At 46.4% G+C, this 16,102-nt stretch overlaps 1 protein-coding gene across 2 annotated transcripts in view; it reads right to left on the bottom strand.

The window, feature by feature from the left end:
* Positions 1-11,565, bottom strand: part of nelfb (negative elongation factor complex member B) — a 41,988-nt gene extending 30,423 nt beyond the window's left edge. The window contains exons 1-6 of one of the 2 annotated variants that reach the window (XM_078425802.1): positions 11,465-11,565; positions 9,290-9,453; positions 7,167-7,266; positions 5,023-5,253; positions 1,917-2,102; positions 885-997 (exon numbers count right to left, since the gene is read on the bottom strand). In XM_078425802.1, the coding sequence (XP_078281928.1) occupies positions 885-997; positions 1,917-2,102; positions 5,023-5,253; positions 7,167-7,266; positions 9,290-9,453; positions 11,465-11,467 (797 nt within the window). In that variant the 5' untranslated portion in view covers positions 11,468-11,565. Of the gene's footprint in view, positions 1-884; positions 998-1,916; positions 2,103-5,022; positions 5,254-7,166; positions 7,267-9,289; positions 9,454-10,771; positions 10,946-11,464 lie in introns of those variants that run through there. The other variant, XM_078425803.1, reaches the window with a different exon arrangement.
* Positions 11,566-16,102: the final 4,537 nt, after the last annotated feature.

Genomic DNA, 16,102 nt, shown 5'->3' with positions numbered 1-16,102 from the left:
GAAGCCCAGCGAGAGGTTGGGCGGGAGTGTAACAACTTTGTTTTTAATTTGTGGGAATGAAGCTGGCTGGGTGGAAGGTGCATCAGCAGAACATTTTTATGGCAGTTGTCATAATTCAGTTAGATGTGGCAAAGTTGTGGAAAAGGACAATTAGGAATAAAGGTTGTAAATTGTGGGATGGGAAATTTTACTAGACAGACATAGAAGGTTGAATCTTATTACTAAAACTCTCATCTTGTTTGTCCGTTGTCCCTTTGTACGTACCCGAAATACAGCCAAAATGGTACACGATACCGCAACAATTTTAGGCCCACCTTACTCTCCATTGCCTGCGGTTCAAATGGTTGTTATATTTTTAAAGTTATATTCACTTTTTAAACTTTAATAAATTTGATTGGCTCTACCACCTCCCCCTCACTTGGGGCGCATCCTGATTGGCTCCCTCCGTGTTTGACGTCACATTGGGAACCCAACGGGTCCGCGCCTGCACAGTTGGGGCCCGTTGATCTAATACTTATGTAAGATGGCCGCCGGATCTGCGCATGCGCAGTTGGGGGAGGGTTGCCCCTTGGAGGGTGGCGGGACCCGCCCAAGTGACGGGAGTGGCGGCCAATGTGGGGGGGGGGGGCAGAGCTCTCCTGCTGCTGGCCGATGAGATGGCCGCCCGGGTCTGGGATGAGTGGCTCCCTCTCCCCTTTCCTCTCCCCCCTCGGCCCTAGGGGAGTTTTAAGGGGGGATGAAGTGGGTGAGTGTCGTCAGTTGGGGGGAGGGTTGGACTGGGCTCGCAGGAGAGATTTGGACACAATGGGTCCAAGCCCGGCTAGTGTTATAAATGTTCTGTGGATTCTATGTAAGGAATGGTTGTTCAATGAAATCGTACTCACCCCAATACCTGCTCCTGGCCCTTCTTAACTCCATCCAAAAAACCCTGCAGCTCTCGAGCTCTCTTGGCATCAACAAATCTCTCTCTAATGCAAGCATCAAGGCACCAGGTAAACTGCAAAGAAATAGGTCAACTATTTTATGCATTGCTGGCTGCAAGATTTGTTAAATTACACGTCAGAATTTTAAAAAAAAGATATTAACATTGACCAAAATTGGACAGTATGAAAGTTTGTTAAAGCAATGAAAATCAAAATTGTAATCTAATTTCTATAATACCTTGGAATAATATAATTTTTATGCTTTCTTTTATTATGTCAGTTTTTCTTAAAACACTCAGGTATGAACTAGCACTATTTTTGAAAGGCAAAACTGCAGATGTCCTGTATTACAATATATATATATATATATATATATACAAGAAAATAACTGCAGATGCTGATACAAATCGAAGGTATTTATTCACAAAATGCTGGAGTAACTCAGCAGGTCAGGCCTGACCTCCTGTATTACAATAATTAATGCAATAACAGTGTGGAGAACATATCCCCATATCAAGTGCACTGATGGATTTCTGAAATAATTACGAGAGCATTAAGGGTACATCTTGATTCGGAAGCCTTTCCTGGAGATAAGTTATGTTAAAGCTCCAGAATTAGACCATTCGGCCCATCAAGTCGGCATGGCAAGAAAACCCAGGAACAATCATAGCCAGTTTGTCACTTTACTTTCCCCTTTGCTGCATTAGCTTTGTTTTCATAATTGTGAAATTAGAAGGAAGGGAGATGGCTTCACAAGTTATTTTGTGAAGCCATATTCCTCCAAACCTTGCCTCTCCATGTACCTGTCCAAATATCTTTTAAATGTTGTAATTGTACCTGCCACTAACACTTCCTCTGCAGTTCCTTTAACTATTTCTACTCTCACACAGCATCTATGCCCTCTAGACTGAGATTCCTCTACCCTGGGAAAAAGACTGTAACCATCCACATTTTCTATACACCTCATGATTTTATAAACATCTGTCATGTCACCTTGTGACAAGGATCCACTGAACATATTTCACTGATATCGAGGTCATGCAAAGACATCAAGAGCTCTGCCCGCAGCGTGCAATAATGGACATTTCTTGTGCGTAGGAAGAGAGTCCGTAGGAACTGGAGCACCATGTCATACAACTTCACATTTTTCCCAATCATGTTGGTTAATTTCTGAACCACCTATACACAGAGAGAAAACAAAAACATGAGAATATTGCAAACAACGGGCTTTCTCCACATCTTCAATTAAACTTAACACGTTAGAATATATATATTGACTGCTATAAAGTGATACAGTGGGGAAACAGGTCCTTTGACCACAACATGCCTCAGCTACACTAATCCCACCTGACTGTGTTTGGTCCATATCCCTCCAAACCTGTCCTATCCATGTACCTGTCTGTTTCTTAAATGTTGGGATAGTTCCTGCCTCAACTACCTCCTCTGGCAGCTTGTTCGATACACCCTCCGCTCTTTGCGTGAAAAAGTTACCCCCTTAGATTCCTATTAAATCTTTTCCCCTTCACCTTAAATTTATGTCCCCTGGTCCTTGATTCATCTACTCTGGGCAAGAGACTATGTGCATCTACCCCATCTATTTCTCTCATGATTTTATACACCTCACATAAGTAGTCTGAAATGAAGTTAACCATATCATACTATATTCTTTACAATAATTGAGATATAGTCAAATGCGAACAAATCTGCCAATTTTGGACCCAGTTTCTCCAAGATATCTTGCACCCTAACTGGACTAGTCTACCATATGGACCTTGTCAAAAGCATTACTAAAGTCCATTTCTCCCTCTCAGCCTTCAGCAATCTTCTATGCTACTGCTCCAAAATACTCAATCAGATTTGTGAAACATTATCTCCTCTGCACAAAACCACGTTGACTCCTGATCAGTAGGCGTCTATTCAAGTTAACATAAATCGTGCCCCTTAGAATATTCAACAACTTACTATCAAAGATGCAATACTCATCGGTGTAGTTTTCAGGCTTATCCATACTGCCCTTTTTTGGACAAGATGATTTTAACTGTTCTCCAGCTTTCTGGAACCTCACTGGTAGCTCAAAGGTGCAGCAATCTCCATCAGAGCCCCAGCAATCTCCTCCCTTACTTCCCTGAACATCCTGGGATAGATCCCATCCTTCCCTGAGATTTATCCTCTCTAATGTAGTCCATTATTCCTAGAACTTGCTCCTTTCTGGTACAGACATGCTCTAGAATATCATTGTGTTCCTCCCTTAACTCTCCAGCCTCCAAGTAATTCTCCGAGTGAATACGAACAAGGAGTATTCGCTTAGGATTTTGATCATTTTCCATTGGCTCCATACAGCATCTCCTCCTTCCCCTTTCCTGTTATCTATGCTATTCACTTCCACCAGTTGTGCATTTCAACACATAGCGGGAAAATAATTTCCCATTAGATTACTTGATTATTTTTTTTTAAAAGGCAATTATTTTATTTTTCTCCACAAATGGACTATTCAACAGCATTGGAATATTCATAAATAATAATACTACATTTAATTTAATTGATCTCAATCACGTCACATAGGGGCACCCAGTACACTGACGATAATGAAATATTCAATAAAGCATTCACATTTCCAGTGAACTCAAGTATTCTATTCTTTCCTGATGGATATCATCATTCTTTTATTAGTCTTCTAAAGCTCTTTTGTATTTTCCTGTACCTCTCATTAATTTTGTACATGAAGAGAAGAATGAGGCATGCTCCAAGTATCTTCTAATTGCAGTTTCACTTTAACCTACCTAGAGATTATAGTCATGTATCATGGCAACAGGCCCTTAGACCCAACATGCCCATGAAGCCTCAACTTCACTAGTCTCAGCTGGCCACGTTTGGCCCATATCCTTCTAAACGTTATCTATTCATGTACCTGTCCAAATGTCTTTTAAATGTTGTCATGGTACCTGTCTCACTACCTCCCCTGTAGCTCGTCCCATATACTCACTTCCGTTAGGTTCCTATTAAATCTTTCCCCTCTCACAAACGTATGCATTCTTGTTCTCAATTCCCCTACCCTAGGGATAAAATTATGCATTCACACTATCTATTCCTTCATGATTTTATACACCTCTATAAGATCACCCCTCAGCCTCCTGCACTCCAGGGAATAAAGTCCTAGCCTGCCTAACCCCTCCATATAGCTGAGGCCTTCAAGTCCAGGCAATGGGACTTTCCATCGCCCGGTGGGGGCTTCAAAAGTTGGGAGCCTCGATCGCCTCGTGGCACCACGGGAGAAGAATGAGGAGGAGATAAGACTTTTCTTTGCCTTCCATCACAGTGAGGGTGTGCCTGGAGCAATCACTGTGATGGCTGTTTGTGTTAAAAATTGTAATTGTGTGTCTTGTGTTCTTTATTGTCTACTGCCGGAACCTGACGTGAGAGGACGCTGGCGCTATTTGTTCGCCGCTTCTCCGTCAGGACAGTTCGTTTGTTTGTTTTTATGTCTTGACTGTTTTTGTAAAGCGTCTTTGAGCATTTGGAAAAGCTCTATAAAAAATAAATGTTTATTATTATTATTATTGTAATATCTTTGCCAATCTTCTCTGCACATTAATCCTCTTAGGTCTGCTTTGCCACAAATGTTACCTTGGTCTGAAAGAGAGTTACTTCACTCTCCTCTTTAAAATTCAATTTTCTTTGCCCATATTCAGTTCAGAATGTGTAACCAGGGCAGGAACAAGCTGTTATTGGTTTGTGTGTACTGTATGCCACCACTGAGGGGAACACCATCCATTGAGAGCGAACCGGGGCAGTAGTTGGATTGATTGGAAATACCTGGGTTGAAGGTGGATTCATTCTTGTACAAAAAAAAACATGCGATTTGAAAGATTATGTCATATTCCACATGTACGAACTGTATTCCAGGATATTAATGAATCACAGGAATTGCAATTTGAGAACAATGAATGACACCATATGCAAAGACTTACACTGTCTACTAATAGACAAAATTATGCTTGCCACTGAAATGCATTCCTTCTATGTTGCCAAGAACTTTAAATGGCTAGTGCACAATTGTAAACTTTTCTGGCAGGAACGATAATGCTATTATAATCTGTACCTCTCCCTGGCGTCTGGTTTTGGGGGATGCCGAGAAGAAGTTATGCAGGACGGAAAGTTCGCTGCTGAAGAGTGCGTTTTCTTTCTCAATTATGTACTGTTTCAACAATGGGGAGACTTCATCTCCAAATAATGCCTGGTTATCCTGCCAGATCTGACGCTTGACCTCCGTGGCACATATCTTGTAGAGTTCCTTATCTGCCATTACTAGCTTTAGCTTTTCTTCCGGCACCTATAACAAAGAATGCAAGGCAGGATTGTTATGAAAAAGCAAAGCAAAAATTAGGTAAGCTAGGGGTGTGAATTCTGGATATCCAGCATGGGTGGCCAACATCCTTCCCTCCAATAATTCTTTCAAACATTAGTTTGAAGAATGTATTCCCAACTTGACAAAAATTAGGGAACAAAATGCAGCACGGTGGTGCAGCGGTAGAGTTGCTGCCTTACAGCGAATGCAGCACCGGAGACCCGGGTTCGATCCCGACTACAGGTGCTGTCTGTATGGAGTTTGTACATTCTCCCCGTGACCTGCGTGGGTTTTCGCCGAGATCTTTGGTTTCCTCCCCCACTCCAAAAACGTACAAGTTTGTAGGTTAATTGGCTTGGTAAATGTAAAAATTATCCCTAGTGGGTGAAGGATAGTATTAATATGCGGGGTTACTGGTCGGCGCGGACCCGGTGAGCCGAATGGCCTGTTTCTGCGCTGTATCTTTAATCTAAACTAAACTAAAACCAAAAGTCAAGATTACCTTGGTACGATTGATTTAGATAAAAAAGACCAATGTGAAGGGAGCAAGATCACAATTAAAGAGCGGGAACTGCAAGGTTGTAAGCTCTGGGTTACTTCCGGAGACATTTGCGTACGTTTATGGGAATAGGATGAAAGGCGAGGTGAATGTGGGGCTAAAGTGTAGGAAGGAGGACTCACATTTTTGGATCATTGGACAGTTTCTAGCAAATGTTTCTAGCATAGTATTAGAGATTCATAGAGTTATACAACATGGAAGCAGGCCCCACAGCCCAATATACTCATGCCGGCCAAAATGTCTAACTGGATGATGAGGACATTAGGGAGGCTTATTTTGATATTCTCGGGGATCTCAATATTAAGGTAATAGTGTTAGGTATCTTGAAATACATTAAGATCCTCAGTGACAGATGGAATCTATCCCAGGATACGAAGGGAAGCAAGCAAGGAGATAACTTGAGTGCAAAAGATGGGACATCATGATGCTGCAGTGTAAGTCACTGGTGAGACTTGGATTACTGTGTGCAGGTCTGATCACCCAGATATAGGAAGGGTATTAATAGATGAGAATGTACAAGGCATGATTAGTGAGTTTGGAGATGACAGTAAAAAAAAAAGTAAAGTGGGTGGTATCGTAGATAGTGAAGATGATTATCAGAAATTACAGCAGGATCTGCTGGGCTAATGGGTTGAGGAATGGATAAAGGAGTCCAATGTACACAATTGGGTAGAGGTGAAGGGCAGTAACATTGCTTAAGGAAAGACCATTCAGAAGCTGAACAAAGTTGATCCCGAGTCTGACAGAGCGCACTTTCAGGTTTCTGCACCTTTTGCCAAGACTCGATGACCTGAGCTATGGGGAAAGGTTGGGCAGGCTAGGAGTTTATTTTGGAACACAGGAGGCAAAGGGGTGATCTTATAGGGATGTAGAAAACCACAAAAGGATCTGATAGGGTTAATATAGGCAGTTTTTTAAAATCCTGGGAAGAGGAATCAAGAAACAATGGACATAAGTTTAAGCTGAGAGGGGAAAGATTTAATAGTAACCCGAGAGGCAACTTTTTCAGAGGGTGGTGGGTATATGGAACGAGCTGCCAGAGGAGGTAGTTGAAGCAGGTACTATGACAACAGTTGAAAGACATTTGGACAAGTGGATGGATCGGAAGATTTTGAGGGATATGGGTCAAATGCACGCAAATGGGACTAACTTGATGGGGCATCTTGATTGGCATGGACGAGTTGGGTCGAGGGGCCCGTTTCCGTGCTGTACAACTCAATGATTGGTTTGGATATTGTAGGCCGCAGGACCTCTTTCTGAGCTGTGTGACTGTGACCTTAAAGACCCTCGAGCTCAAATTGAGTTCAATAATAACGTCATTTTCTGAAACTATTCTGACCTTGGGCAAGTGCTTCATCACACACATTACAACGGGTTGTATCGAGGGGACTTTAACCAATGGAAAGCATTTCCCCAGCAGATCTTCCAGCTTGTTGTACCTAGGGAAAATGATCAGAAAATATTATTGAATTATAGTACAAATGTGCACAAAAGTGAAGATAGACAAAGAGCTTTCTTGTGTGTAACTATATTTTTAAAAAATTACAAATGCGATGTGTTCCACCCTTGTGAAGTCCCAGATGACATACCATTCCAGGTACTTTTCAATTTCACCTTGTACCAGCAGAATTTTAATTGCCAATATGTCTTGTTTCTTCAGACTTCAATCATCCAATCCACCAAACAACACCGAACAAGAGTCAATGGCAGTAAGCTGTTTGGCATTGGCAGAGAAGATTTGGCAGATCTTTCATGGGCGCAACCCACATACTCAGCTCTGCTGCTCATCCCACAAATGCATGTTCGTTACAAATGTGGCACCATTTAAAAGGGAAATAAACAGGCCTTCCAACGGTATAAGATTTATTGCCAAGAAGCATTGTTACAACAAAGAAATAATCTACCAAACACAAATTTCCTTACTTTTTGTGCTATGTTTAGTTCCTTGAAAGCATCTGGGCCATTCTTAGTCACGTGTGTGACCAAAAATGTGAAAAACTGTGGAATACATCTCTTCTAAATCTGAAAGCATTACAGGTTTATTGTTTTGTACTATATATATGACTTATATATGTCGAAGTTTATCAAGTGAAATTTTTATATGTTATACTGACAATATTTGTTTAGGGTCAGAGGTCAAATGACTGGTCACGTGTGCGACATGTGAGGTCATACACGTGACTAAGAATGGCCCATCACAGGTACAGTGCCCTCCATAATGTTTGGGACAAGGATCCATCATTTATTTATTTGCCTCTGTACTCCACAATTTGAGATTTGTAATAGAAAAAAAATCACATGCAGTTAAAGTGCACATTGTCAGATTTTATTAAAGGCCATTTTTATAAATTTTGGTTTCACCATGTAGAAATTACAGCTGTGTTTATACATAGTCCCCCCATTTCAGAGCACCATAATGTTTGGGACACATAGCTATACAGGTGTTTGTAATTGTTCAGGTGTGTTTAATTGCCTCCTTAATGCAGGTATAAGAGACCTAGTCTTTCCTGCAATCTTTCCATCACCTTTGGAAACTTTTATTGCTGTTTATCAACATGACCAAAGTTGTGCCAATGAAAGTCAAATAAGTCATTATGAGACTTAGAAACAAGAATAAAACTGTTAAGAGACATCAGCCAAACCTTAGGCTTACCAAAATCAACTGTTTGGAACATCATTAAGAAGAAAGGGAGCACTAGTGAGCTTACTAATCGCAAAGGGACTGGTAGGCCAAGGAAGACCTCCACCGCTGATGACACAAGAAATCTCTCTATAATAAAGAAAAATCCCCAAACACCTCTCCAACAGATCAGAAACACTCTTAAGGAATGAAAACGCACACCAGATTCAGGGACAGTTTCTTCCCAACTGTTATCAGGCAACTGAATCATCCTATCACAACCAGAGAGCAAAGCTGAACTACTATCTACTTCATTGGTGATCCTCAGACTATCCTTGTTCGGACCTTGCTGGCTTTCCCTTGCACTGAACGTTATTCCCTCATCATGTATCAATACACTGTGAATGGCTCGATTGTAATCATGTACTGACGCGACAAAAGCTTTTCACTGTACTTCAGCACACGTGACAATAAACTAAACACAAACTGAAGTATCAGCACGATGATCAACACCCTCTGCTTGAGGTTGAGTAAATAACTGCAGATGCTGGTACAAATCGAAGGTATTTATTCACAAAATGCTGGAGTAACTCAGCAGGTCAGGCAGCATCTCAGGAGAGAAGGAATGGGTGACGTTTCAGGTCGAGACCCTTCTTCAGTCACCCATTCCTTCTCTCCTGAGATGCTGCCTGACCTGCTGAGTTACTCCAGCATTTTGTGAATAAACACCCACTGCTTTATCAGCCCATCCTGTCTCCCACCTACAGCATTAGTACCTGAGAACATTGAGCTGCCAGTCCTGTTCCTACCTCTGCCTCATGCGTGTGTGATCTGTAACCTACCTGTCACCATCCTTTCCTTCTGATGCTATGGTGGCAACTTTATCCAGCAGTTTTTCTCGTAGCTCATCAAATACAGACTGGTGGAATTCCAGCCGGGGAATGCTGTGCAGGTCCAGGAAAGGCAGAGCCGACTGCAATGATGGCAGCAAGATTCCATTTTCAATCTGAGTGTTTGGAAAGGGATAATAATAATGTTCAAAAATGAACACGGGTTAGGGGGGGGCGGAGGGTGAAGGGGAGAGGAATGGATGGGGGAGGGGAGAGAGGGATGGGGGAGGGAGAGGGATGGGGGAGAGGGGTGGGGGAGGGAGAGGGATGGGGGAGAGGGATGGGGGAGAGGGATGGGGGAGAGGGATGGGGGAGAGGGATGGGGGAGAGGGATGGGGGAGAGGGATGGGGGAGAGGGATGGGGGAGGGGAGAGGAGAGGGATGGATGGGAGAGAGGGATGGAGGAGGGAGAGGGATGGGGAGAGGGATGGGGAGAGGGATGGGGGAGAGGGATGGGGGAGAGGGATGGGGGAGAGGGGTGGGGGAGGGAGAGGGATGGGGGAGAGGGATGGGGGAGAGGGGTGGGGGAGAGGGGTGGGGGAGAGGGGTGGGGGAGAGGCGTGGGGGAGGGGAGAGGAGAGGGATGGATGGGAGAGAGGGATGGAGGAGGGAGAGGGATGGGGGAGAGGGATGGGAGAGAGAGTGGGGAGAGGGGTGGGGGAGAGAGTGGGGGAGAGAGTGGGGGAGAGAGGTGGGGAGAGGGGTGGGGGAGGGAGAGGGATGGGGGAGGGAGAGGGATGGGGGAGAGGGGTGGGGGAGAGGGATGGGGGAGAGGGATGGGGAGAGGGGTGGGGGAGAGAATGGGGGAGAGGGGTGGGGGAGAGGGGTGGGGGAGAGGGGTGGGGGAGAGGGATGGGGGAGAGGGATGGGGGAGAGGGGTGGGGGAGGGAGAGGGATGGGGGAGGGAGAGGGATGGGGGAGGGAGAGGGATGGGGGAGAGGGGTGGGGGAGAGGGATGGGGGAGAGGGGTGGGGGAGAGAGTGGGGAGAGGGGTGGGGGGAGAGAGTGGGGGAGAGAGGTGGGGGAGAGGGGTGGGGGAGGGAGAGGGATGGGGGAGGGAGAGAATGGGGGAGAGGGGTGGGGGAGAGGGGTGGGGGAGAGAATGGGGGAGAGGGGTGGGGGAGAGAATGGGGGAGAGGGGTGGGGGAGAGAGTGGGGAGAGGGGTGGGGGAGAGAGTGGGGGAGAGAGGTGGGGGAGAGGGGTGGGGGAGGGATGGGGGAGGGAGAGAATGGGGGAGAGGGGTGGGGGAGAGGGGTGGGGGAGAGGGGTGGGATAGAGGAGGATAGAGCCTGACATTGTTGACAAATCATGGGGTCCCCTGGTGCTGCTCACTCTCGGCCCCTCTCCACCTGCACAGTCCCCATGCCCACCCTGCCTCCTCTTCACCACACCCTGAGCACTCCAATCCCCTCCCCTCCACCGCCGCCCCGCACCTGGAACTGGTCGATGGCCTTGAGCGGCTCTGCGCAGTTGGTCAGCGTCTCCTTCAGCTCGTCCCCGCTGGCAATGCCGAGCTCCTGCAGCCCCGAGAACATGGCGGCGCCCCGGCGCGCTCCCGCCATAGCGCGCGAAACCGCCGCCGTGCGCGCTCCCGTCATAGCGCGCGAAACCGCCGCCCCGCCCCCGTCATAGCGCGCGAAACCGCCGCCCCGCCCCCGTCATAGCGCCCCCCCGTCATAGCGCGCCCCCCGTCATAGCGCGCCCCCGTCATAGCGCGCCCCCCGTCATAGCGCCCCCCCCCGTCATAGCGCCCCCCCCGTCATAGCGCCCCCCCGTCATAGCGCCCCCCCGTCATAGCGCCCCCCCCGTCATAGCGCCCCCCCCCCCCCCCCGTCATAGCGCCCCCCCGTCATAGCGCCCCCCCCCGTCATAGCGCGCCCCCGTCATAGCGCGCCCCCCGTCATAGCGCCCCCCCCCGTCATAGCGCCCCCCCCCGTCATAGCGCCCCCCCGTCATAGCGCGCCCCCCGTCATAGCGCCCCCCCCGTCATAGCGCCCCCCCCCCCCGTCATAGCGCCCCTCCCGTCATAGCGCCCCCCCCCCGTCATAGCGCCCCCCCCGTCATAGCGCCCCCCTCCCGTCATAGCGCGCGGAACCGCCCCCGGTGCCGGCTCCCCTCACACTGACCATCAAAGGTATTTATTCACAAAATGCTGGAGTTACTCAGCAGGTCAGGCAGCATCTCAGGAGAGAAGGAATGGGTGACGTTTCTGGTCGAGACCCTTCTTCAGACTGATGTCAGGGGGGCGGGACAAAGGAAGGATATAGGTGGAGACAGGAAGATAGAGGGAGATCTGGGAAGGAGGAGGGGACGGGAGGGACAGAGGAACTATCTAAAGTTGGAGAAGTCGATGTTCATACCACTGGGCTGCAAACTGCCCAGGCGAAATATGAGGTGCTGTTCCTCCAATTTCCGGTGGGCCTCACTATGGCACTGGAGGAGGCCCATGACAGAAAGGTCAGACTGGGAATGGGAGGGGGAGTTGAAGTGCTCGGCCACCGGGAGATTAGGCGGACTGAACGAAGGTGTTGAGCAAAACGATCGCCGAGCCTGCGTTTGGTTTTGCCGATGTACAGATGTTGACATCTGGAACAGCTGATACAGTAGATGAGGTTGGAGGAGGTGCAGGTGAATCTCTGTCTCACCTGGAAAGACTGTTTGGGTCCTTGGATGGAGTCAAGGGGGGAGGTAAAGGGACAGGTGTTGCATCTCCTGCGGTTGCAGGGGAAAGTGCCCGGGGAGGGGGTGGTTTGGGTAGGAAGAGACAAGTGGATCAGGGAGTTACGGAGGGAACGGTCTCTGCAGAAAGCAGAAAGGGGAGAAGATGGGATGATGTGGCCAGTAGTGGGATCCCGTTGGAGGTGATGGAAATGTTGGAGGATAATTTGTTGTATACGCTGGCTGATGGGGTGGAAGGTGAGGACGAGCAAGTGTGGAGCTGTGGGATATAGAGGAGGCCCTAGTGAGAGCCTCGTCTATAATGGAAGGCGGGAAGCCCCGTTTCCTAAAGAATGAGGACATCTCTGTTGCCCTAGTGTGAAACACCTCATCCTGGGCGTAGATGGAGGAATTTGGAGTAGGGGATAGACTTTTTGTAGGAGACAGGGTGGGAAGTAGTGTAGTCAAGATAGCTGTGGGAGTCAGTGGGTTTGCAGTAGATGTCGGTCACTAGTCTGGCTCCTGTGATGGAGATGGGAGATGTCGGAGATGGTCCAAGTATATTTAAGAACAGATGGAAATTAGTGGTGAAATGTATGGTCAGTGAGTTCTGCATGGGTGCAAGAGGTAGCACCAATGCAGTCATCAATGTAGCAGTTAGAGTTTGGGGATGGTGCCAGTGTACGTCTGGAACAGGGAATGTTCGACATACCCTACAAAGAGGCAGGCATAGCTAGGGTCCATGCGAGTGCCCATAGCTATGCCTCGGCTTTGGAGGAAATGGGAGGAGTCAAAGAAGAAGTTGTCGTACACTGACCATGATCTTCAGCTGTTGTAGTTCGTGACCTATTAACAGAATAGTCAGACAACCAAAATCATTTAACCTCTTTATTCTACTCACCCAGGTGGGAGAGAGCTTAGATACCGGAGCGTTTAGAAACGCTCAGGAAGCTAGTGTAGTCTCTCTCCCCGAAAGCTTACATTTAGACACCTTTTATACCCAAAATACATGTGCCAGTATTTTTCCATCACTGCCTTATATGGCAAGTTTACAATGCCCTATAAATCTTTATGTGTCTTTCAGGACCTCCGTGTCCGTCGTGTCCATCATGACTTCTTCTTTCTTGGGAACAAAGGGCAGTCCATATGGCAAGATGTTCTTCTTAACACTTCAAAGCTTTGAGGCCAGTTGCTGATATCAGAGGATACGATCAGCCATAAACCGCGCTTCCATGCTGACAACAGGATGCCCCAGGAATAACCGAGCTGGAGCTTTTACACTCCTGCAATAAAACCCACATAGCTGCATTCGTAATGTTAGTCCCTGTTTGATTATGCTATAATCACAGTCTTTTAAAGTGGCCGATTGACAAATATTTGGCATATACATAGACCGAAGCAATAACAGATTAACAGAATCACAACAATTAACGCAATGATACTCCCATAATGGAGAATCGGCCCCCACAAATATCCTAAACCAAACCAATCCCATCCTGAAGCATTAATTCGATCTTGGGCTAAATCTGGCCCTATTTTCCTAGTTAAGTCAAGTCAATTTTATTTGTATAGCACATTTAAAAACAACCCACATTGACCAAAGCGCTGTACATCAGTTCAGGTACTAAGAACAAACATACAATGGCACACAAACATAACAGCACATACATAAACAGTTCACAGCACCCCCTCAGAGGGCTCAAACGCTAAATGCTCTTTCTATAACCTCCTTCACATGCCCCACGATATTGGTGATATTAGAGGATACATCTGGTACAAATGTACAACATTCTTGCTCTATCATAGCACAGGTGCCCCCTTTCTTGGCTAGCAGGAAATCTAGGGTCATATGATTCTGGAGAGCGACAAGACGCAGGGCCATCATTTCAGCTGTTAGCTGGCCTATTTGTTCCTGAGTCTCGTACAGTCCATCAGCAGTACAATTTGCTAATTGTTCCAGGGCACTAGCTAAGTTTCTAATTTCAGTTCCCGCCCGAGTGGTTTCCCATCTCGGGAATATTATCCACAAAAACCTCTCAAACTCCGATACAGCTCGCCACTCTGGATGCTGTAGAGGATGATTTATGATTCGTAAATGTGGGATTACAAAAGCTAGATAACAGCACCCTGTCCAGGTCTCATAAGATCCCTGATCATACCGTGGCAAAAGTCCTGGTAGTCAGACATATGCTCAGCTCCCACATATTAAGTAAATCTCATTAAGAGGTCTTGGGGTAACTGCAGTACTGATATGGGTGCACGTGCTGAATCCCACAGACAGGCTACATTTGGTCTAGATCCCATTCTACAGAAACAGGTTGTATTTATTGGTGTTTCTGGAGAGCCATGAGGAGAATTAACTTGTATCCGGGGCCAATTCTCCTGTGTTTGATTAAGATAGGGTCTCAAGGACCACCCATTAAAACATTGACATCCACAGTCATCTGATTGGTTGTCATAATCCGTACACCAATTATTGGGGCCAGAGTGATTAAAAAAGAACCGGGCAGACCTGACTTCACTCGGAGTGAAGGGGACCGGGTAAAGAGGCATCATGCTTTTACCATGTGTTGGAACCTGGAGCGCACACCCAACAGGCAGACCGTTCCACCTGGGAAGCGTATGTCTGACATAAAGAGAGGAAACGATTGGTTCGCCAGAGATCCGAGGTTCGTCCTTCTATCTGACTACCGAGGGTCAATATAATCCACAATCCCATTTTAGCCTCATGTTGTCCCGTGGTTTCTGGGCGTCTCGGACCTGAGAATGCTAGGCTGATAAAGATTGGGTTAATAATTTCATATATTCAATTAAACGCTCATCCAGGTCGTGCAGTTCATGGAGGTTGATGCACCCCTCTCCCTTCACCCCCCAAGGGGTTCGGAGTGGTTTCCCGTATAATACCTCAGCTGGGGTTAATCCTGTAGTAGAGTGGGGTTATTTCACAAAATGCTGGAGTAACTCAGCAGGTCAGGCAGCATCTCGGGAGAGAAGGAATGGGTGACGTTTCGGGTCGAGACCCTTCTTCAGACTGCTAGAGTGGGGTTATACGCATAGAAGTTTTCTAAATGTGGTCCTCAGGCATTGAATAAATGAAAAGCAAAATACTTCCTTTAAATATCTTATGTACCCACTTACCCAAGTAAATAGGCTTCAAAGGCTAATTTATCAACTAAGCTAGCACAAAATGGGAAGGGTCCACAATTCCAGCACAATTGTAATCTTCAATTCATTCTCAAATATTCAATTCATCCAGTTAAAAAAACAAATGTTGAAATGTGAAGCCAAAGGTACAGATCCCAGTTCGTTTAGACCATCTACACTAGTCCAGCAGTCTTGTGCTCAAGTTTCCTTCTTTGTTATATCCCTGTATGAAGGGGTACCTCAATGAGAAATGCTGAATTATTGCATGCACATCCTGAACACGTGGAACAGCCAGAATACTGGACGTGTGTAGAACAGCTGCTTTCAACCGTTTTTGTTCCTGCAAAAACTGGCATTCATAATCCTTGGGTGACAACATCAGCTCTGTCACATGCTGACCTGGTGTTCTAAAACACCAGCTCACCCTCCGAGCAAATGGTTATCGTTCTCAATACTAGGCAGTAAATAAGTCAATAGTAAAGCGTGCACGGAATAGGAGTAAGGAAAGGTGTTATCCATAAAATAGTTCACCATGACGTCGCTATGCCTGATTAAAAGCTTTGTCAACTTGTAACATGAATTTAAAAATACCTGGACTGAAAGACAAAAACAAAATTCCCGTGTAACCTCCAATTTTTCCAAAGTACAAGGCCAATTTATTTCTTAGTGTGCCATTTGCTCGTTCCACTATACCTGCAGCTTGTGGATGTTGTACGCAGTGGAACTGCTGACGGATATTTAACTGTTCGCACATTTCCTCATTAACTTTGGCTGTAAAATAGGGTCCATTGTCCAAAGTGCTCAATGTACACAGTAGTCCAAACCTCGGCACTATTTCTTTCATCATACAGTGGGTGTAATTCGACTTTAACTCCGTTTGATTCTGCATTACCCTTTCCAGTTCTTTTTCTACCTCTTCATTCCTCTTCATTCTGTCATCCTGAAAATTGCATTTCTTGTAA

This window comes from Rhinoraja longicauda, chromosome 31 (assembly GCF_053455715.1).
Source record: "Rhinoraja longicauda isolate Sanriku21f chromosome 31, sRhiLon1.1, whole genome shotgun sequence".
In the NCBI taxonomy this organism is placed as follows: Eukaryota; Metazoa; Chordata; class Chondrichthyes; order Rajiformes; family Arhynchobatidae; genus Rhinoraja; species Rhinoraja longicauda.
The sequence above is the reverse complement of the archived record's forward strand: the minus strand, read 5'-3'. Positions and strand labels throughout refer to the sequence as shown.